This window comes from Styela clava, chromosome 9 (assembly GCF_964204865.1).
Source record: "Styela clava chromosome 9, kaStyClav1.hap1.2, whole genome shotgun sequence".
NCBI classification, from domain to species: Eukaryota; Metazoa; Chordata; class Ascidiacea; order Stolidobranchia; family Styelidae; genus Styela; species Styela clava.
In genome coordinates this window covers 7,951,286-7,973,693 of record NC_135258.1, presented here as the reverse complement: position 1 = coordinate 7,973,693, position 22,408 = coordinate 7,951,286, and the positions used below count along the sequence as shown (strand labels likewise).

The window sequence follows — 22,408 nt, the reverse complement described above, 5'->3', positions numbered from 1 at the left end:
CAGCGGTAAATGAAAACTTTTCACTTTTATTTACTTGGTTGGTTGCAATCAGAGAGACAGTACTATGTTACAGAATAGACATGGCGCATTCAAGACCATAGCCAACCCAAAATTGGTGAGGGGGGCATTTTTTGTACAATGAGGAAATACGACGCTTACTCGTGCGTTTTGCTTCGAAAAAGCCTAGGTAAAGGCAGCCACTGATATCTAGCAATATCTTGAAGAATCTTTCAACAGCCTTACTTTGCTGACGGAGTTATCCAAATTATATAAGTGTGCATTTTCTTCCATATCGGTTGGTACATTTGGAGAAAAGATAATTGACAGCAAGTCAGGAATCCTCCGGTTTTCAATAAACCGTTCAAAACTAGAGCAAAATGGTGTTGGCGGAGGCGTAAGAATTTATGTCGCACTGCAAATACCCCTCTTATCACCCCCACCACCTGACAACGCCTATATGATCAACATTAATGTGAATCTCATCTATTCGTCCTCCATTATGACAAAAAAAGAATTGTATGATGGAATGTGATATATTTTAGGTGAGAAGACACAAAACAATGCAACTTTCATAAGATGACAATGAAAATGCAAACATGATAATCTTGACACACATAAAAACATGTATCAGGCAAAACTTGAAATTTCAATGGACTAATGAGAAAGTATTTATTTGACTGTAGGCTACAATACAGGGATAGCTATAAAGTCGCACACCAGAGTTAAACTCACAATCTACGTCATAACGTGTACGTCAATGGGCGACTCATTCTAATTTTGGATTGTTATCACGATGAATCAGAGAAGACTGTGTCTCAGGATCGAATAATTTCAAGGTTTTTGTATCTTTGAGATTTACCTTGATGTGCGACTTTATGACCACTCTGTACGTAAATGTTATTAACTATTTAACTTCTATAAATCTATACTATTAAAGATTTGGCACGGATGATTTCCTGATCTTAATCTCCACAAATTTGGCAAATGGAGTGTATGTGTTTTTCCACTTATACCAGGATAAACCCTTGGTCGATGTTATGTCTGCGTATAAACCATTCAAGTTAGCGTGGTGACACCAGTTGTACCACCAACCCCCTTTGTACTCTTCGGCACAATTTTTTTCCTGGGTCGAGGTCGTTTTCCTGATCCATCGTCGAAAATTGGTTATTGTTATGGTACTCCATCGAATCGCCTGTTAATAAAAACAACACGATAAATTCAATGACCAAGGTATAAGTGCAGGGCGATACATGTTGCTCGATAAAATCCTATCTTTATGAGAGATGAAGATTAGGCAATTGAGATCATGTTGCTGCACATACACATACTATATGACAGAGGTTTTCAACCATTTATGGCTCGTGAGTCGTTCCTCCTTCGGAGGCTTTCAGCTCTCATGACCATTCTGTTTATGATTTCAAATCCAATTATGTTAAACAATTCATGCTCAACAAAGTGAAAACACCCTCAGAAATAACCTTATCAAACAATGAAACTAAGTAGAATGGGGAGCTTTCGTGTCGAGACAAAAGTAGTATCAGCTTAGCGTCTAGCACTCTGGCGCACTCTAACTGCTAACCCCATTGGGTTTTTTTCGGTTGGTAACCGCTGCTGTATAAATCGAAAAACAGCGTTATTGTTTATTGTTAAATTTAAAATTTATTTTGAGCATACCTGCATTTCCCGAATATCCAGTAATAGTTATTCGATAATTGTCTTCTGCTCCAGCAATTTGAAATTGTCTGAAAATTAGAGTATTTTTTTGTATATTTACTTATATATATATGATAAATCAGGTTATTTTAGAATGAGTCTACTTGAAACAAATTTGCACGGAACGATGACGATCAACAAACGAAAATGCTTCAACAAATTACTTGTGTTAGATTTATGTAGCATTCTAGAATCTAAATATACAGGTTTACCATGAATACCATTCTTCAAAATTGCAAAGGTAATTTATCGATACCATATATTGTTTTGGGCCTCGCAGATGTATTTTTTAACGTTAAAATTCTCAAACAATTACTGATTAGAATACAACAAACCTGATTTGAAAATATTGAGAATTTTAAAGGGAATTGAAGTACCCCCTGTATATTCACACGTAATAATATTAGCAAACTTGAAATGGTAGTTCACTGAATAATCGACCGTTTTGTAAGCTTTTTTACGCTCTTTCATTTTATCAAACACTAAAAAGAGTTTACAAAATATTTAACAGTGCGTAAAAAAAACTTGCATTACCCATATTTTGCGAATAATTTTTCGTTGTCTCTTGTGATAAAGTCGAATCGAATCTCATGAAGACCATTGGTAGATATTTTATGCATCGTCTCTAGTCCTGTGAATTATAAAGATATCAATAGCAAACGTTTCTGAAACCTTGAATCATGTTTTTTCCAACTATGAGTCAATTCTAGTCAATATTTTACGTCAAAGATAGAGTTAGACTAGCCAGTTAGCTATTGGTTAGCCCACGTTTCCGAAGTCCAACCTTGAACAACGGAAGTTTTTAACGATCGAGAACGGTGTCGAATCAAGTCGCTGCATTCCCGAGTCATAAGCCGAGGTCATAATTTGAGAAATAAAATTGTTTAGAATCTGGTATATTTTGATGGTATTTTGGGTGGACCAGAAGTAGAGTGCCAGTTTTGTAACTGATAATATTGAATTAATTGAACATTAAGGGAATCTACTTCACTCTGTACGCCATCATCAATATGACATTATGTAAATTTTATCATATTTTTAATAACCAACGCAAATTATGTTCATAATATTAAGTATACCTAGCCAGAATTCTCGTTCTATGTAACCAAAACCGGTGACATAGTCATTCCAGTCACGGTAAAAATTTTCAGATCCGTCAAGTCTTCTTTGTATTACCTAAAAATGAAAGTGACAGGTTAATTAAAAATTAGTTGCGATCGTCATATTTTTGGGACAACTATTCTACTCAGAAGTTTGTAATCTTCCTCTGTGTCATAAAACGAGAATATGCAATAATATAATATTATATGGGTATTATTTTCGCGCGGTTGGTCTAAAATCTAAGGCTTAGTGTTAGAACGACGCTTTCCATGACACCTCTGATTACACCCCGTGGGTTCGCAGGTTTGAATCTTGCGGATGATTATAGGCATAAGGATTGCCCAACTCCTCACCGCCGTATGGTGATACAAGGGTACATGAGAGTTTTCAAAACTCTACTCACAATCCATCCACCACCATCGGTTACTTGATCACAATACACTTGGACTCCTTGTTTCATTTCCTTGAACGGATGAATCACGTAAGTTCCACTTGATATCACGTGACTTTTTACCGCTGCACAGTCCCGTGCAAACATCCATTCTAGAGAAAGTAATGTCACTTATATTATGTTCCATGCCTGTTTTAATAATGTAAAAAACTAAGAATTGTTTGGAAAATTATTTTTACATGGTATCGAGCCATGTTACGAGTATAGATAAATTTCCCAAGTCAAAGTATTGCTCTTTGTATCGTATCGAATTGCCCAAAAAATTATAACTAATTCACTTTTTCCAACCCAAATAACAATTGCCCGAATGTACAAGCAACAAGTACAAATGCAAGTTAGCAACTTGTAATTTTTCGTTGAAATAATGAACTTGCCAAACTAATATTAAACGAAAGACTAACACAGAAAAAGTAAAGTTTCCCAATGCATCGCAACATTTGATAACTTACCATTCAACTCTTGAACTTGATGTTCAAGCTGTTCGTATTGTTCAACTAGATCTTCGCAGCAAGTACTAGGTGGCCCTGCTGGTCCCATCATTCCGCGAGGTCCTTCTGGGCCGCGCTCTCCAGGTGGTCCAGGAGGCCCTTCCATACAAGCTTCTTCCTCATTACACAAAAGATGACAAGTTCCGAAACTAATACTTGCTTGAGACTCACAAGCGAAGTATTGGAGAATGATTAGAGTCATCAAGAAAAATGACTTAGTATTAAGCGTCCACATCATGTCCGTCTGATAAAATTCACAGGAATAAAATACCAAACGGCCCAGAATAATTGCTTTTATATACAACGCATTGCATTGTTGACTCTGCCGTTAAATGAGTTTTAGTAGGCAGTTATGTCACGGCTGTGATGGCAGCAGAATAGAATTAGTATGTCGCTAATAAACACAAACACGCGAAAACTTACCTCTAGGTCAGCAGGCTATTTACTTTATGCATCACGTGTATTATTTCGAGTTGAAAACTGCAGCATTGTGATATTTATTCAAATTAGGTCTTCAAATTGTGCAGTATTGCGGTTATTCTTGCAATCTCATTAAGAACTATATATCGCTCGATTTAATTACTATTTCCTGGTGCTGATGTTTCTGTTTTGATCTTAATATGAAATATCCCATAACCAGGGCAGCAGGTTATAGGAGTGATTTTTTTTTGCTTAGTTTGGTGATTTAAATTTAAACAATACAAACATTTCATTGTTATGTGACCTTTAATTTATTAATTCTCATGCATAAAAACATCTTTAATATGTTTATACGGCAAATTATTTTAGAAGTTAGGTTTAAGAAGCATCGATATCAGAAACTCGCCCCATACAGCAGAACAGTTTGACACGCCCCTGTGCATAACCCTTTTCTGTTTCAGAATTGATATGGATTTAGAATCGAATATATATTCAATCAAATCTTGTAGCCTCTGGAGTTATGCGTAGCCTTTGCATTTCGTTTTTTGGAATATGGAACAGGATATTTATGATTCTATTTCAGCCTTGTCAATGGCTTCATGCATCAGGTCATAAGTGGCAATACTTATTGATCTTTGAAAAAATCTCTTGCAATTGTTGTGTTTGTTGTTGTATCTACTTGTCTTACTATGGAAGTAATTTTTATGTAGTAACTTTCAGATAGTACGCATCTGAGAATTACTAACCTATTAAGAACACCAGTACAACGATCATTGCCAATGATGTTAAAGCAAGTTTTTTCATCATCGATCGATTGTGTGATATCAATAGCTACGTACAATCACCCGTGATAACATTTTGCGTAAAAATGTTTGCACTTCTTTTTTAGTGTGATATGGGTTCAAAATAACCTAGTTCTATTATGACAATCATACAACCACATCTTGGGTAACGCTGGGGCGACGAAGATTTGTGACACATTGCAATAAAATGGACTTTTCTCCGACCTTTGACCCCCGAAAAATCCCTCCCATACTTTACCATTGCATAATTTTCGGAACTATTTTAAGATTGCTTTTGCGAGTGGCGCCTGTAAAATGGCGTATGTGTTTCAAATCATCATTATGATTAATCGCATACAACCATCTGTTTGTTAAAAGTACAGGTAAATTTTTTTAGCCTAGTACATCACCGCTATTTCTACACAAATTATTTATTACTGTAATTGAATTAAAACTCCTAGGAAGACAGAGTGATCATTGAATTATCTGATTTATAGTAGGGTTTCCGAAACACAACAGAAAACTAACGAATAGAGTTCAAAAAAGCGAAAACGAGTTAATGTTTACGACCACGCTTGAAAATCTGTTCGAATGAGAAAAGTGTTAGGCCGCGAGCCGAGGCCCTGAAAAACGCCTAGAAAGTGAGTTTCGTAGCGCACATCAGGTAACTACCTGAAAATGATTTTAAAATGTTTCTTAAAAATTTAGTAACAAATATTGCCTTGTTCCCACTTCCAAAAGTTGCACGTTTTACGGAAAAGACGCTTTTACTACAAGAAATATGTGCTACGATCTGTCCTATATTCTCTACATTTTCGGCAAGGAACAATGACTTCAGCATGACGTAACAATTGAATTAAACCAGCTGTTAGCGAGCGGATGAATATTAGTTATTACTGCTTGACCTTGCGCTGAGTCGGGCAGGCTTTCCATAGCCCTGTTTAGTTATTATTAGTTAAGTTATGCTAAGACGTTGTTGAAAAATGTATAAGTAAGTTATTAAACACATGTAGATCCTTACCACGGATATGGGCCGTGAGACGAAGCCATGAAAACGCCCAGAAAATGAGTTTCGTAGCGCACATCTGGTAACTAAATAAATTCTTCAGTTTTGTGTGAAAACGAACATAATGAACGCATTACAGCTTGTTCCACAATCCTAGTGCTGAATATAAGAGGTTCCCGGAAATTCAATAACCATAAGTTTACAACACATACATAAGAACTATGCAATTCGAGAGCCCTACAGCACACTAACACAAATGTATTCCTGTGATGTTTTGCCTGACCAAAATCGGACTTCCTCAGTCAATCATAATTTATTAGGTAGATTACGAAAAATATGGCATACATGTAACCAACAACAAAAAATACTTTAATTGTGTGACAGGAATCGGGAGTGACCTCGAAAGCAGCGACACCAACAACGCTGATTCACATAAATAAATTTTATGTAATAACCACAAGCAGTTTACAACAAGAACAGCATAAAAAGCTACATCCATTTTATAGAAGCTATCAAACGTATTTATTTTTAAGCAATGAAGTCACAAATTAACATCGTGAGCACGAAAACACAAATAAATCAGTTATTTCTCACTTAGAAATTCACCGCAAAAGTCAAGAAAATTAACATAATGTACATAACATAGTGAACAGAAATATTACAATTTACAATTAATCTTTTTTTAGTTTATGTGGTTATGTATTTGAACAAAGGCAATAATACTTCTAGAAACAGGACTACGACACTAACAAATGTCCGAAAAACAAAACAAATAAATGATACTTATTAAATCAACAGTAATATCTAATTCACTTTCTTCTGAATTGTTTTCGAAATCCACTATCTCAAAAATCGACTTTTCCTCTATAAGTGTACTGTGATTTTTGCAGTCGATACAAAAACAAAAATCTGTGCAATTTAAGTTGATTTTGGCACACTTTCATAAATTATTTTGACTATTTTTCTTACACTTGCAGTTTGCCAACTCAAGAACTGATTTGAGGGCCACATGCTTCTTCAGTGAATCATTGTTGGGTGGAGAGTATAATCCTTATGTTTGACAGTGTTAAATAGACGTGCCCTGGTATCATTTACATTCTTCATATCCTCTTTAAATTCCTCAGCTTTATTTATTAATGCCTCGTTAACTTCAAAAGATCTTCATAGTCGAGGGAAAAAAATGAATTGAAAATCTCAATGAAGTCTCCAACATGAATTTGATGGGCAGTTCCAATTGCAGAAAAGTGCTAAAGTATTTCAATATGAATAGCCCATCTAAGCTGTTTGCAACTATTATGATTCCCATATACCTTTAAGCTTCAAGACTTCTTGTTTAATCCATTTTATAGCACTGATAGCAGCAGGGATCAGAGCCTGCGTTAGGTCGGATTGGTGGAACATTGCCGTTTTCTTTTGTAGTACAGTATCTAAAATGAGGAAGAAAATAATATTTGGAGCAGCATGAGTTTAAAAATACCACTAAATACTAACTAATACCTTGAATACATAATCATAATGCATTTTATCTGATGTACTAAATGAGCGTATATATGCTCATTGCATGTACTACAGTCCAGCAGTGTTTGCATACCATTACCGGTACCGTACTAGACTATATCTACACTAAATTTTGATATATCACAGTCTGAAATGTCCTATGACAGCATGAGTATGAACTATAGACTATATTTTAAAACATCAACTGTTTGTCTACAACTTGATTTCTCACCTCTCAATCGTTTCCAATGCTACCTTTCTTTCCACTCCGGCATAACTTATCATTGCTTCCCAGGTTCTTGTCGACTCTATGAATTTAGATTTAGACCAACCGACATTAGTAAAATTGATTTTCTTCTCTTTCACACAACCGTGCATTACAGAAATAGCCATTCATTTCTATTTCCAAATATGCTGTGGCCTGTATATAGTAGTATAAGTCTGCTGAATAGTCAAGAAGAGTCATTAAATTAATCATAAACATTTCATGCAAGCCAGAAAATATCGTTGTTTGAGACATATTATTCTAGGTCTAGCCTTCCTTGGAGTTACCGCACCGCACCTATTTAACAACGTCTTATGAGCTAGTGCTCAACTAAAATTGCTATTTATGGTAAGGATATGCAAGTGTTTGATATCTTACCTATACTTTTCAACACCTCCTTAGAATAACTGAACTAATATTACCGGTAACTGAAAAAAACTATGGAAAGGCTACTCAACGCAAAAGCGAGCAGTTATGTAAAAAAAGATGCCTTTCCAATGTAATTTACTGTGACTTATGTAACTCATGGTTGCATCTGAAATGCTCTGGCCTTAAAATTGATCAATTTATCAAACTTGGCCAATCAGATGATCCATATTACTGTAATCACTGTTTAATTGATATTTTTCCGGGTATGTCAGAAAATGATCAAGAGTTTTTCAGTACCTTCGCTGGTACAGATTTTGATAAAATAGACCCAGCCTGGAAATCTTCACCTGGGTATATTGATGTTCACAATCTTAACAAAACAAAATTACCAAGTGATATATCTATGATCCATGTGAACATCAGATCGATTGGTAAAAATTTAGAAAAACTTGGTAATCTTTTGGACGATTTAAATTTTTTTCCTGATATCATAGCTGTATCAGAAACACGAATACACAAGTCTATTGTGGTAAATATTACCTTGCCAAATTACTCTTTCATACACGAGGATTCTCCAACAGCGGCCGGGGGTGTGTGTTTTTACATAAAAAATTGTGTAGAATATTTCAAAACTGATAAATTTAAGCTTAATCTTGTTGGCTGTGAGGATCTGTGGATAAGTGTCAAACTAAACAATGGCAAACAAGCGATTATTGCAGTTATATATAGACACCCCAAACAAGATCGCAAAATTTTTTACACATTGTTAAATGAGTCGATGCACAAAATTATGGCAAACAAGAAAATAGTTTTTTTTCTTGGTGACTTTAACATAAATTTGTGCAAAACTTCTGATTCTTTCGTTTTGGAATACTCAAACATGTTACTGTCAAATTCAATACAAGTGTTAATATCTGCGCCCACCAGAATCACTAATAATTCTTGTACATTAATTGATCACATATACAGCAACGAAAATGAATTACAGTTGCTAGGTTATGCCTTGTGGTATGATATTTCTGACCATCTACCTATAGTGTGTATAATTCGCAATACGACCTTAAGAAAGAACTCTGAGACTAAATTTGTGCGATCATTGAAGTATTTCCAACTTGACTCTTTTTTAGAAGATATTGAAAACTCAGCAGCTGAATTAGACATTTCCAATACACACAATCCTGATATCGAAAAAACATTTCATACGCTTTTGGAAATTCTGAAATCAGCTGTTGACAAACATGCTCCGCTGAGAAAAAAAACGCGTAGAGAACTGAGATTCGACTCGAAACCGTGGTTTACGATAGGTATCAAAAAATCAATCGCGACTCGTAAACGTTTATATAAAAGTCATTTTTTATCCATGGACAAAACAAAAATAAGATATTACAAAAGATACTCTAACATTCTTACACATATCAAGAAAAAGGCTAAAATAAAATTTTATCAAGAAAAATTCAAAGAACTAGAGGGTGACACAAAAAAGACATGGAATCTCATTAACACAATCACTAATAAGAAGCATAAACAAAAATTTCCACACGAAATTGAGACAAATTATGGCATTATATGCAACTACCAGTCCATATGCGAAGAATTTAACACTTACTTTGTAAACGTTGGTCCTAATCTTGCATCAAATCTGACAAATAATTCTATAAATTTTATGAAATATTTAGGCGAACCCCAGAAAAATTCAATTTATCTGGAGCCTATACTAGAATATGAAATTATTTCACTTGTAAACAAAATGGATTCAAGAAAAGCTTCTGGTCCGGACGGCCTGTCTATTCGTTTTCTAAAAATGATGATTCATATCATTAGCAAGAATCTTACAGATATCTTTAATACATGCATGCAGCATGGAGTCTTTCCGCAATGCCTGAAAGTGGCAAAAGTGACGCCTGTGTTTAAATCAGGAGATCCAAGCATAGTAAGCAATTATCGACCAATTTCAGTTCTTCCAGCTGTAGCCAAACTGTTCGAAAAACTATTACACATCAGATTGGCAGAATATCTGGACAAATTTGACATTTTGTCAGATAAACAATTCGGTTTTAGACTTGAACACTCAACAATTCACGCGGTTTTAGACAGTGTTACTCATCTATATATGAATATTGCTGAAAAACAACATTCGGTTAACATTTACGTGGACTTAAAAAAAGCTTTTGATACAATTGATCACTCAATATTACTGCACAAACTTCATCATTATGGTATAAGAGGTAATGCACTGGCGTTGATAAAAAGTTACATAAGTGAACGTATGCAATATGTCAGTTTTGGTAATGTTAGATCTACTTCACAAAATGTTAGTATGGGCGTACCACAAGGTTCTGTTTTGGGGCCTCTATTGTTCATAATCTATGTGAATGATATCCATAATTCCAGTAAATTTTCGACACATCTTTTTGCTGATGACACTTCTTTCAAACTTTCGAGATGTTCCATTCATCAATTAGAAACCGATTGCAATTCTGAGCTCTCAAAGATTGGCAAATGGATGCACTCCAACAAGCTAACTGTGAATCCCCAGAAGACTAAATACATTGTAATTTCTAAGAATGATCGTGCAAGCGTAAATCTATATCTTGATGGTTTTAAGCTGGAAAAGGTAAAAAAAGCTTCTTACTTGGGACTTGAAATTGATTGTTGCTTGAACTGGAGTAGTCACATTGAACTGCTATCAAAAAAGTTAGCACGAGCCGTTGGAACGCTGAGTAAGCTACGTGGATTGGTCTCACAAAAAACTCTTTTACAAATTTATTACAGTCTCTTTTATTCACATATGTCTTATGGTATAATAATATGGGGTTGTTCGGCAAAACAGCATCTGAAAAAGCTCAGTGTACTGCAAAACAGAGCAATTCGCATAATTTCCAATAGCAGTTACAAAGAAAATACAACACCGTACTATTATAAACATAAACTTCTTAAACTTAATGACTTATATCGTTATGAAGTTGCAAAATTTATGTACCGTACGAAACAAAACTGTTCTCCAAATACTTTTATGAATTATTTTCAAAACATAGGTTTAATCCACAATCATGGCACAAGATACTCACAGCACAACCTATTTGTTCCAAGGTCAGACTCATCGATTTTGCAAAAATCCATATTGTTCCAAGGTCCGGTTATTTGGAATGAAATTAGTCAGGAAATAAAAGACTGCAGCTATGCATGTTTCGCCCGCAAACTTTTTAAAAAATATATCGATAGCTACAAGTGACATACTCACACCATCGGTCGCTGTTGGTAGGAGGACAAGAAATTACTGTGTTTTAACCCTACTCCGCCAGTCGCTCTGTGGCCATTTTACATGGGTTATTTTAATTGTCAACCATTAAGCCCTAAATGACTTTTTCATAGCGTGTTTTTAATAGAGTTCTATTCAGTTATATACCGGTATGTTTAAAACACACTCCTAAAATAATATTTTTTTATGCGACAAAATTTCTATTGAACAACCTTGAACTTGCGAGATTTTGTGTCTAGTAGAGGTTAATTAATTTTTATTTCAACGTTTTCTTGTGTTATTTTCCAACAGAACAACACCAAAACCACTATTATAGCAAGAATGGATACTCTAAAATTCACGATTGTATTTACAGAATTTTCAAATTCAAGGCTTCAATTGACAATTTTGATGATGTCATACCTCTAATTATTACTGCACAGTTTATTGTAATTTATTTCCTGTCTGAGTCACTCTAACGATTTTACATGCCACTCAATGTATCGAACTAGTATTTAAAGCGAAGCTAGAGTCCCTTTTTCGTGAAACATACGACTCTACTATAGAACATTAACTGTAAAAGACCATTATTCCAGTTGGTTAGGCTTGAATTATACTGTGTACATGCCATCCCCCATAGTATGGTTTAAACATATTCAATTGAGTTTTGTTTTTTCTTTTGTTTTTGTTTTCCTCTCTGTTAGTTTTGTTAATTTATTTTCGGTGTATGCTACTTCAGCTCAATTTCGTTTAAAAAATGGTAATTTTATATTTTTTTGAAGGCTGTGACTGACTCGATGACCTAACGGTCGCTTCGTCACAGCCTCGTCACAATGCCTTGGAAATTAATTTTGAAATGTTGTATGTTGTATTTTGATTTTGACATTGTTGACGAAATAAAATACTACTACTACTACTTGTAGTACATCTGATATTCATCCGACCACTGGGGATCCACCTACAGCTGACTAACTTGACTGTTACGTCTTGCAGAAGTCTGCGTTCATTGGCCCATGATACCGGAAAAGCAGAGAAAATAGGACAGATGGTAACACATATTTATTGTAGTAAAAGCGTCTTTTCTGTAAAACGTGCAACTTTTGGAAGTGGGAACAAGGCAATATTTGTTACTAAATTTCTAAGGAACATTTTAAAATCATTTTCAGGTAGTTACCTGATGTGCGCTACGAAACTGAAAGATAAATGGCCTCGGCTCGCGGCCTATGTCTGATCGGATGCGAAAAAGGACTTTTTCGTCACTTTTTGCATTTTGCTGATTGGCCAATGTCACGGAGTAAACAAGGAAGTCGATGCTCGGGGAAAGGTCCATAAGTTAGTGTACCAAATCTTTTTTTATGTGGTACACCCTTGGACACTCTATCGATGTGATATACCCTTTAAATCGTTGGTACCCATGGTTGTATGGTATCCAGGCCGGATAGCGACTGTCATATTGCAGCGACTGGTATTATAGCGACTTAACTCGTGTTAGGGTTAGGGGCTTTCTCTACACACGTATGCACGCACAAACAGGCAAATACTGCGTAGTGAAAGATTGAAACCAAAGGGGACTTTAAAACAACCTTTTTTGGACTAACTCTAACCATAACGCTATCATAACAGTCGCTGTTTTAATGCGTTCACTTGATTACGTCGCTGTTATGGAGTCGCCATTATGACTGTCGCTGTTCTAACAGTCGCTATTTGGAACCCGACCCGGTTGTATATACATCCGTTTGAGGAGAACTGCTCTAGACCTTCTCAATACTGATTATACGATCTAGTTATTGTAAGACAATCTTGAACAATGTTTTAATAATGTTATGATCTATGGAGTGCATGGGGCAAAAGCATTTGATACGACCAGCCATTGTTTGAGCATCTTTGCTCGAATAGTTTGGCTTTCACCTAGCATATGGCGAAATATGAAAGAGTTTGAAAGCCATATTTCCTCTCCCCTGACATTGTTCCGATATATAGCAATGTACGATTCGCTTCCGGTAAACTAATCTGTTAAAGTCATCTTTTCCGTTAAATATATTATTATTATCAGAGGCTGGTTTAATGGGTGTTCACAGTATTCATTTTTAATAGTATAAGCTGATATGTAACACAGCACAACGAATATTGTTATGTGCCATACACATTATTGTAGGTGCCTCATTATAATGAAGCGATTAGATTAGTGGAGGTTTGTGAAGTTTTAAATATTGCGAGAAAAATATATATTTAATAATTATGAGAACAAAAATCGTTGCCAACTAAAGGTTTCAACGACATCAACTTGAAAATAAAATAAGTTCCTCAAAATATTCAGACGTTATAGCACGATTTTCTACTTGCGATATTTGATATTGAGGCAAAAAGTCTTACGGAACTTGTCAATTAACCTCATTAAAGTCATATTAGCTTACTTGGCTCATGTTCACTAAACGTCGCAAGTACTTCTAGTTTGCGTGGAACAAACATTTTTGCATATGTTATTCCTAGACTATGTCAGGTGTACAATAAAATTTGCTTGAATGTGAGGCAAGAACATTAAACCGCCCAATGTGGCCGTTTTGATTCTTGCTCTGGTATTCTTGCACTCCGTGAACAAGGATGCACTAGCAACACAAAGGCAACGAGAAAAGGGCAGTAGTCAGGCACATGCTATCTCAATCAACCATATTTAGAAATTTCCTCGGTATGTAGACTACAACCTATTCAGAGTAATACAGCAGTTAACTAATCTAAAATATTTCATTAGTTTTGTGTACCTTTTCGTAGCTGCGTTCATTTAAATGCCCCAAGTTTTTTTATAATAACCTCCAGACTATAAACCCAACTGTAAGCAAGCTAAAATCAACATATGACTGTCTTCACCAAAAAGCGATTCACTTTGACTTAATGTTAGCAATAAATATACTGTTGAGGGAGCTATTTTGGCATCAGATCTTAATGCTTAAACAAAGTGTCAACAATTGTGGCGCGACTTTGGTGTGCAATTAATCTCATAAAGACATTCTCGAACAGGGATTCCTAACCATAACTAAATTCACTGAGATCACACAACAACAGAGATCGCATAATAAAGTAGCACCCTATATACGTAACTTAAATTTGGGAATGCCCGAGTTCCAACCCTTTCCATTGATATCTTCAGTCATAAAAAGATTGCGCTCCATTCAACGGCAAATGAAAACGGTTTACTTTCATTTACTTCGTTCGTTACCATGAGAGAATATGCTTCAGTCTTAATCAACAGAACAGGCGTGGAACTTTGATGAATCTCATCTATTGGTCCATAATAAAAAGTCGAATTATGTGATGAAAGTTAATATATTTTAGGTGAAAAAACTCAAAACAAAGCAATCATAATATATTGACAATGAAAATGTATACAAATTTCTTTCGTTAGTACTATTAGTCTGCGAACATAATACTCTTGACACCCATAAAAACGTCTAAGCACAAATTGACAACTGAATAAAGCAAGAAATTCTTTGATTGTACAGTACAGGGCGGCTATGAAGTCGCGAATCAAGGTAAAACTCATAATTCATAATGACGTTGATGTATGCCGAATTTTATTATGTTATCATGATGAATCGGAGAAGACTGTTTACCAAGTTCCAGGCTTTTTGTAGATTTAGAATTTTGATCTTTCCTTGGTGCGCAACTTTATTGACACCCTGTTGGTGTCAATTGATGGTATGAACTATAGTAATCTATACTATTCCAAATTTGCCACGCTGCTTAGTCTCTGCGTTTCCTGATATTCATTTCTACAAATTTGGCAAATGGAGTGTATGTATCTTTCCACTTCAACCAGGATAAACCCTTGGTCGATGTCGTATCTGCCTATAAACCATTCAAGTTAGCGTGATGACACCTGTTGTACCACCACCCCTCTTTGTAAGCTTCAGCCCAATTTTTTCTTTGGTCGATGTCATTTTCCTGATCCATCATTGAAAATTGGTTATTGTTATGGAACGCCATTGAATCGCCTGTTAATAGAAACAACATGATAAATACAATCACCCAAGAATAAGTGCAGTGCGATACATGTTGCTTTATTGAATTATATCATTATAAGAGATCGATGAAGCAAGTATATCGCCGGATGAGAACAGAACAGGCCTATGTCACAATTTTGAGTTTTGAGAAAAACGCAAAAAACAATTTGGAATCTTTTTATTTTTGAATTTCTAGATATTCACACTTAGTGAAACCTGAGCTCTGGTTATTTTAATGTGGATGTGAATATCTTTGTAATCAATATTTTTTGGCACTTCAGCTTCAATTCCTTCCTGCTTTTTTAACCCAAAATGGACTTTGGCCCATTCTGTTCTCAACAACTTCTGATTTTTTTTTTGTATTGGATGCAAGGTAAAACAAGGTGACTTAGGCCTAAGTTGCACTGAAGAAATTTTTAGGGATGTAAGTTTCGGACATTTCATTTCTGATGTTCACGCCCATCATATTGGAACTTGGGACTATCGTTTTTTCAGTATTTAGGGGTTTTGAGCCATGCTCTACAAGGTGGTGGTCGTGAAATTCTGAATTTCATAATATTAAAAATTTTAGCTGGACTTAGGCCCATTCTGTTCTTAACTTCTACAGTCCTAAGTCCAGCTAAAAATTTTATTATTGAGAAATTCAGGATTTCAAGACCACCAAGATATGTCTATCTCTGGGGAATAATAAATCAGCACACCATGTCTCGTATGTATCTAACATAGGATTTTATTACTTGTTGAAGTACAGCATAAATATAAATAATCAAATGAGGCCTTTGACCGGTGCAGCCTTTCGATTATTCTTGCAATCTTATTAAGACTTGTATACCGCACGATTTAATTAAAACTTTAATTTATTTTCAAATTACATTTCGCACGTCAATTTAACTACGTTGGGATTACAAGCTGGATACGAAACATTTGTCCTCATATACATATTACTGACGTGGTATTTTCTTGCCTATAGTTTCAAGAGTAAATTCTAAATACCGGTAAATGTCTATTGGTCCTTGGGGATCACAATGTATCAAACGCATCTTGATGTCAATTTGGGAATCTCCGGTGGTATTGCTCCGATGGTGGTATTGGTCTGTATACCGTGGGCTATGATGGTTCAGCTTTGCTTTTCTTCGACTTCCCTTTGCGGAGTTCGAATGTTTTCTTCTTTTAAGGACGTCCTAAGTTTATCATTAGATTCTGGGAGCGTTTTTAATGATTCATAAAGTTTTATTTTTTCTCCTAGAGGCATGTTTTTGATTCCTAGATTTTGTTCAAAAATTGATAGCAAGCTCCATACGTAATAGTAACAATAATATTGGGTCCACTGAAATCAAACAAAAAAAAAGTCTAAAACAACAATAAAATTGCAGCAGGAGAACTGGTGCTTATAGCTTTAATTTCAGTCATGTTCCAGTTCATTCAATACAATGTTGATGATGATATACACATAATTTACGTTTTTCATTACAATAACGATAGTACAAATCCGTTCAATTTAGAATGACGTGAAAGATAAACAAAACAAAAAATGTTGTATATTTTACAGGGTTATGATTTATCTGTTTACAACAATTTATTGTATAAAGCAACATTTATTTAATTATGTATTTATTATAACTGACAATAATCATTTACTTGAATATATAAATTTAGGCACATGTACGAAAAACGATTCAGTCTATGAAAGCCGTAAATATACTGTTGAGAGTGCCACTTTGGTATGCGATTGCACCGGCGCACAAGAAAAATGTGTATCAATACGGAGGTAGCTAATTTTGTTCGCCTACTTTACATCAACTTGTGTGAAGGGACGGAAGCCTGTAGGCAGGGGTACACACACTACGGCAGTACCGTCGCATCTGCCTAAGGGGATCTTAATCAGTGCCACTTCGGTATGCGTTTAGCCCCATAAAAACATTCTCATAGAATGCAGTTCTTAAACCTCCGTCATCGCTGAACTAGGTTAATACTAAAATCACTGAAATCCCACAACCAAGATTGCATACCTTAGTAGGATTCTTTTAGTCAAAAAAATATTGCTATTCAGCGGTAAATGAAAACTTTTTACTTTTATTCACTTGGTTGGTCGCAATCAGAGAGACAGTACTATGTTACAGAATAGACATGGCGCATTCAAGACCATAGCCAACCCAAAATTGGTGAGGTGGGCATTTTTTGTACAATGAGGTAATACGACGCTTACTCGTGCGTTTTGCTTCGAAAACGCCTAGGTAAAGGCAGCCACTGATATCTAGCAATATCTTGAAGAATCTTTCAACAGCCTTACTTTGCTGACGGAGTTATCCAAATTATATAAGCGTGCATTTTCTTCCATATCGGTTGGTACATTTGGAGAAAAGATAATTGACAGCAAGTCAGGAATCCTCCGGTTTTCAATAAACCGTTCAAAACTAGAGCAAAATGGTGTTGGAGGAGGCGTAAGAATTTATGTCGCACTGCAAATACCCCTCTTTTCACCCCCACCACCTGACAACGCCTATATGATCAACATTAATGTGAATCTCATCTATTCGTCCTCCATTATGACAAAAAAAGAATTGTATGATGGAATGTGATATATTTTAGGTGAGAAGACACAAAACAATGCAACTTTCATAAGATGACAATGAAAATGCAAACATGATAATCTTGACACACATAAAAACATGTATCAGGCAAAACTTGAAATTTCAATGGACTAATGAGAAAGTATTTATTTGACTGTAGGCTACAATACAGGGATAGCTATAATGTCGCACACCAGAGTTAAACTCACAATCTACGTCATAACGTGTACGTCAATAGGCGACTCATTCTAATTTTGGATTATTATCATGATGAATCAGAGAAGACTGTGTCTCAGGATCGAATAATTTCAAGGTTTTTGTATCTTTGAGATTTACCTTGATGTGCGACTTTATGACCACTCTGTACGTAGATGTTATAAACTATTTTACTTATATACTATTAAAGATTTGGCACAGCTGATTTCCTGATCTTAATCTCCACAAATTTGGCAAATGGAGTGTATGTGTTTTTCCACTTATACCAGGATAAACCCTTGGTCGATGTTATGTCTGCGTATAAACCATTCAAGTTAGCGTGGTGACACCAGTTGTACCACCAACCCCCTTTGTACTCTTCAGCGCAATTTTTTCCTGGGTCGAGGTCGTTTTCCTGATCCATCGTCGAAAATTGGTTATTGTTATGGTACTCCATCGAATCGCCTGTTAATAAAAACAACACGATAAATTCAATGACTCAGGTATAAGTGCAGGGCGATACATGTTGCTCGATAAAATCCTATCTTTATGAGAGATGAAGATTAGGCAATTGAGATCATGTTGCTGCACATACACATACTATATGACAGAGGTTTTCAACCATTTATGGCTCGTGAGTCGTTCCTCCTTCCGGAGGCTTTCAGCTCTCATGACCATTCTGTTTATTATTTCAAATCCAATTATGTTAAACAATTCATGCTCAACAAAGTAAAAACACCCTCAGAAATAACCTTATCAAACAATGAAACTAGGGAGAATGGGAAGCTTTCGTGTCGAGGCCAAAGTAGTATCAGCTTAGCGTCTATCACTCTGGCGCACTCGAACTGCTAACCCCATTGGGTATCTCCGGTTGGTAACCGCTGCTATATAAATCGAAAAACAGCAGTATTGTTTATTGTTAAAATTACAATTTATTTTGAGCATACCAGCATTTCCCGAATATCCAGTAATAGTTATTCGATAATTGTCTTCTGCTCCAGCAATTTGAAAATGTCTGAAAATCAGAATATTTTTGGTATATCTACTTATATTTATATGATATTTCAGGTTATTTTAGAATGAGTCTACTTGGAACAAATTTGCACGGAACGATGACGATCAACAAACAAAAATGCGGAGCAACTTTGAAACATCAAATGCTTCAACAAATTACTTTTGTTACTTTTATGTAGCATTCTAGAATCTAAATATACAGGTTTACCATGAATACCATTCTTCAAAATTGCAAAGAAAATTTATCGATACCATATATTGTTTTTGGCCTCACAGATGTATTAAATAAAGTTGAAATACTCAAACAAGTACTGATTAGAATACAACAAACCTGGTTTGAAAATATTGAGAATTTTAAAGGCAATTGAAGTATGTATATTCACACGTAATACTATTAGCAAACTTGAAATGGTAGTTCCCCGAATAATCGGCCGTTTTGTAAGCCTTTTTACGCTCTTTCATTTTATCAAACACTGAAAAAAGTTTACAAAATATTTAACAGTGCGTAAAAAAACTTCCATTACCCATATTTTGCGAATAATTTTTCGTTGTCTCTTGTGATAAAGTCGAATCGAATCTCATGAAGACCATTGGTGGATATTTTATGCATCGTCTCGAGTCCTGTAAATTATAAAGATAACAATAGCCAACGTTTCTGAATCCTTGAATCATGTTTTTCCAACTTTTAGAGTCAATTCTAGTCAATATTTTACGTCAAAGTTAAAGTTAGACGAGCCAGTTAGCTATTAGTTAACCCACGTTCCGAAGTCAAACCTTGAACAACGGGAGTTTTCAACGCTCGAGAACGGTATCGAATCAAGTCGCTGCATTCCCGAGTCATAAGCCGAGGTCATAATTTGAGAAATAAAATTGTTTAGAATCTGGTATATTTTGATGGTATTTTGGGTGGACCAGAAGTAGAGTGACAGTTTTGTAACTGATAATATTAAATTAATTGAACATTAAGGGAATCTACTTCACTCTGTACGCCATCATCAATATGACATTATGTAAATTTTATTATATTTTTAATAACCAACGCAAATTATGTTCATAATATTAAGTATACCTAGCCAGAATTCTCGTTCTATGTAACCAAAACCGGTGACATAGTCATTCCAGTCACGGTAAAAATTTTCCGATCCGTCAAATCTTCTTTGTAATACCTAAAAATGAATGTAACAGGTAAATTCAAAATGAGTTCCGATCGTCATATTTTTGGGACAACTATTCTACTCAGAAGTTTGTAATCTTCCTCTGTGTCTTAAACGAGAATATGCAATAATATAATATTATATGGATATTATTTTCGATCGGTTGGTCTAAAATCTAAGGCTTAGTGTTAGAACGACGCTTTCCATGGCACCTCTGATTACACCCCGTGGGTTCGCAGGTTTAAATCCTGTGGATGATTATATGCATAAGGATTGCCCAACTCCTCATCGCCGTATGGTGATACAAGGGTACATGAGGGTTTTCAAAACTCTACTCACAATCCATCCACCACCATCGGTTACTTGATCACAATACACTTGGACTCCTTGTTTCCTTTTCTTGAACGGATGAATCACGTAAGTTCCACTTGATATCACGTGACTTTTTACCGCTGCACAGTCCCGTGGAAACGTCCATTCTAGAAAAAGTAATTTCACTTTTATTATGCTCCATGCCTGTTTAGATAATTTAAAAGCTAAGGATTGTTTGGAAAATTAATTTTACATGGTATCGAGCCATGTTACGAGTATAGATAAATTTCCCAAGTCAAAGTATTGTTCTTTGTATCGTATCGAATTGCCCAAAAAATTATAACTATTTCGCTTTTTCCAACCCAAATAACAATTGCCCGAATGTACAAGCAACAAGTACAAATGTAATGCAAGTTAGCAACTTGTAATTTTTCGTTGAAATAATGAACTTGCCAAACTAATATTAGACTAAAGAATAGTATAATAATATAATATAGAAAGACTAAAACAGAAAAAGTGAAGTTTCCCAATGCATCGCAACATTTGATAACTTACCATCTAACTCTTGAACTTGGTGTTCAAGCTGTTCGTATCGTTCAACTAGATCTTCGCAGCAAGTACTAGGTGGCCCTGCTGGTCCCATCATTCCGCGAGGTCCTTCTGGGCCGCGCTCGCCAGGTGGTCCAGGAGGCCCTTCCATACAAGCTTCTTCCTCATTACATGAAAGATGACAAGTTCCGAGACTAATACTTGCTTGAGACTCACAAGCGAAGTATTGGAGAATGATTAAAGTCATCAAGAAAAATGACTTAGTATTAAGCGTCCACATCATGTCCGTCTGATAAAATTTACAGGAATAAAATACCAAACGGCCCAGAATAATTGCTTTTATATACAACGCATTGCGTTGTTGACTCTCCGGTTAAATGAGTTTTAGTAGGCAGTTATGTCACGGCTGTAATGGCAGCAGAATGAAATTAATATGTCACTAATAAACACAAACACGCGAAAACTTACCTCTAGGTCAGCAGGCTATTTACTTTATGCACCACGTGCATTATTTCGAGTTGAAAACTGCAGCATTGTAATATTTATTCAAATTAGGTCTTCAAAGTGTGCAGTATTGCGGTTATTCTTGCAATCTCATTAAGACCTATATATCGCTCGATTTAATTACTATTTCCTGGTGCTGATGTTTCTGTTTTGATCTTAATATGAAAAATCCCATAACCAGGGCAGCAGGTTATAGGAGTGATTTTTTTGCTTAGTTTGGTGATTTAAATTTAAACAATACAAACATTTCATTGTCATGTGACCTTTAATTTATTAATTCTCATGCATAAAAACATCTATAATATGTTTATAAGCCAAATTATTTTAGAAGTTAGGTTTTAGAAGCATCGATATCAGAAACTCGCCCCATGCAGCAGAACAGTTTGACACGCCCCTGTGCATAACCCTTTTCTGTTTCAGAATTGATATCGATTTAGAATCGAATATATATTCAATCAAATCTTTTAGCCTCTGGAGTTATGCGTAGCCTTTGCATCTCGTTTTTTCGAATATGGAACAGGATATTTATGATTCTATTTCAGCCTTGTCAATAGCTTCAGGCATCAGGTCATAAGTGGCAATACTTATTGATCTTTGAAAAAATCTCATGCATTTGTTGTTTATTGTTGCGTTTGTTGTTGTATTTACTTGTCTTACCGTGGAATTAATTTTCATGTAGTAACTTTCAGATAGTACGCATCTGAGAATTACTAACCTATTAAGAACACCAGTACAGCGATCATTGCCAATGCTGTTAAAGCAAGTTTTTTCCTCATCGATCG

At 35.4% G+C, this 22,408-nt stretch overlaps 2 protein-coding genes and 1 long non-coding RNA gene across 4 annotated transcripts; all 3 read right to left on the bottom strand.

The window, feature by feature from the left end:
- Positions 1-517: 517 nt before the first annotated feature.
- Positions 518-4,015, bottom strand: LOC144427175 (microfibril-associated glycoprotein 4-like). Its single transcript, XM_078115961.1, has 6 exons — positions 3,715-4,015; positions 3,218-3,357; positions 2,793-2,889; positions 2,248-2,344; positions 1,675-1,742; positions 518-1,192 (listed from the first exon to the last, which is right to left on the bottom strand). The coding sequence occupies exons 1-6, from the start codon at positions 3,989-3,991 to the stop codon at positions 1,062-1,064; spliced, it is 810 nt and encodes a 269-aa protein (XP_077972087.1). The 5' UTR covers positions 3,992-4,015; the 3' UTR covers positions 518-1,061.
- A 2,223-nt stretch (positions 4,016-6,238) lies between these two features.
- On the bottom strand, positions 6,239-8,189 carry LOC144427354 (uncharacterized). 2 transcript variants are annotated; one of them, XR_013477916.1, is made up of 3 exons: positions 7,691-8,189; positions 7,272-7,388; positions 6,239-7,120 (listed from the first exon to the last, which is right to left on the bottom strand). It is a non-coding gene; the product is annotated as an uncharacterized LOC144427354 (long non-coding RNA). The 2 variants fall into 2 exon arrangements; XR_013477915.1 differs by having other exon boundaries at positions 6,239-7,388.
- A 9,653-nt stretch (positions 8,190-17,842) lies between these two features.
- On the bottom strand, positions 17,843-21,411 carry LOC120338923 (microfibril-associated glycoprotein 4-like). The gene is made up of 6 exons (XM_078115959.1): positions 21,129-21,411; positions 20,601-20,740; positions 20,177-20,273; positions 19,632-19,728; positions 19,041-19,108; positions 17,843-18,558 (listed from the first exon to the last, which is right to left on the bottom strand). The coding sequence occupies exons 1-6, from the start codon at positions 21,403-21,405 to the stop codon at positions 18,299-18,301; spliced, it is 939 nt and encodes a 312-aa protein (XP_077972085.1). The 5' UTR covers positions 21,406-21,411; the 3' UTR covers positions 17,843-18,298.
- Between the last annotated feature and the right edge of the window lie 997 nt (positions 21,412-22,408).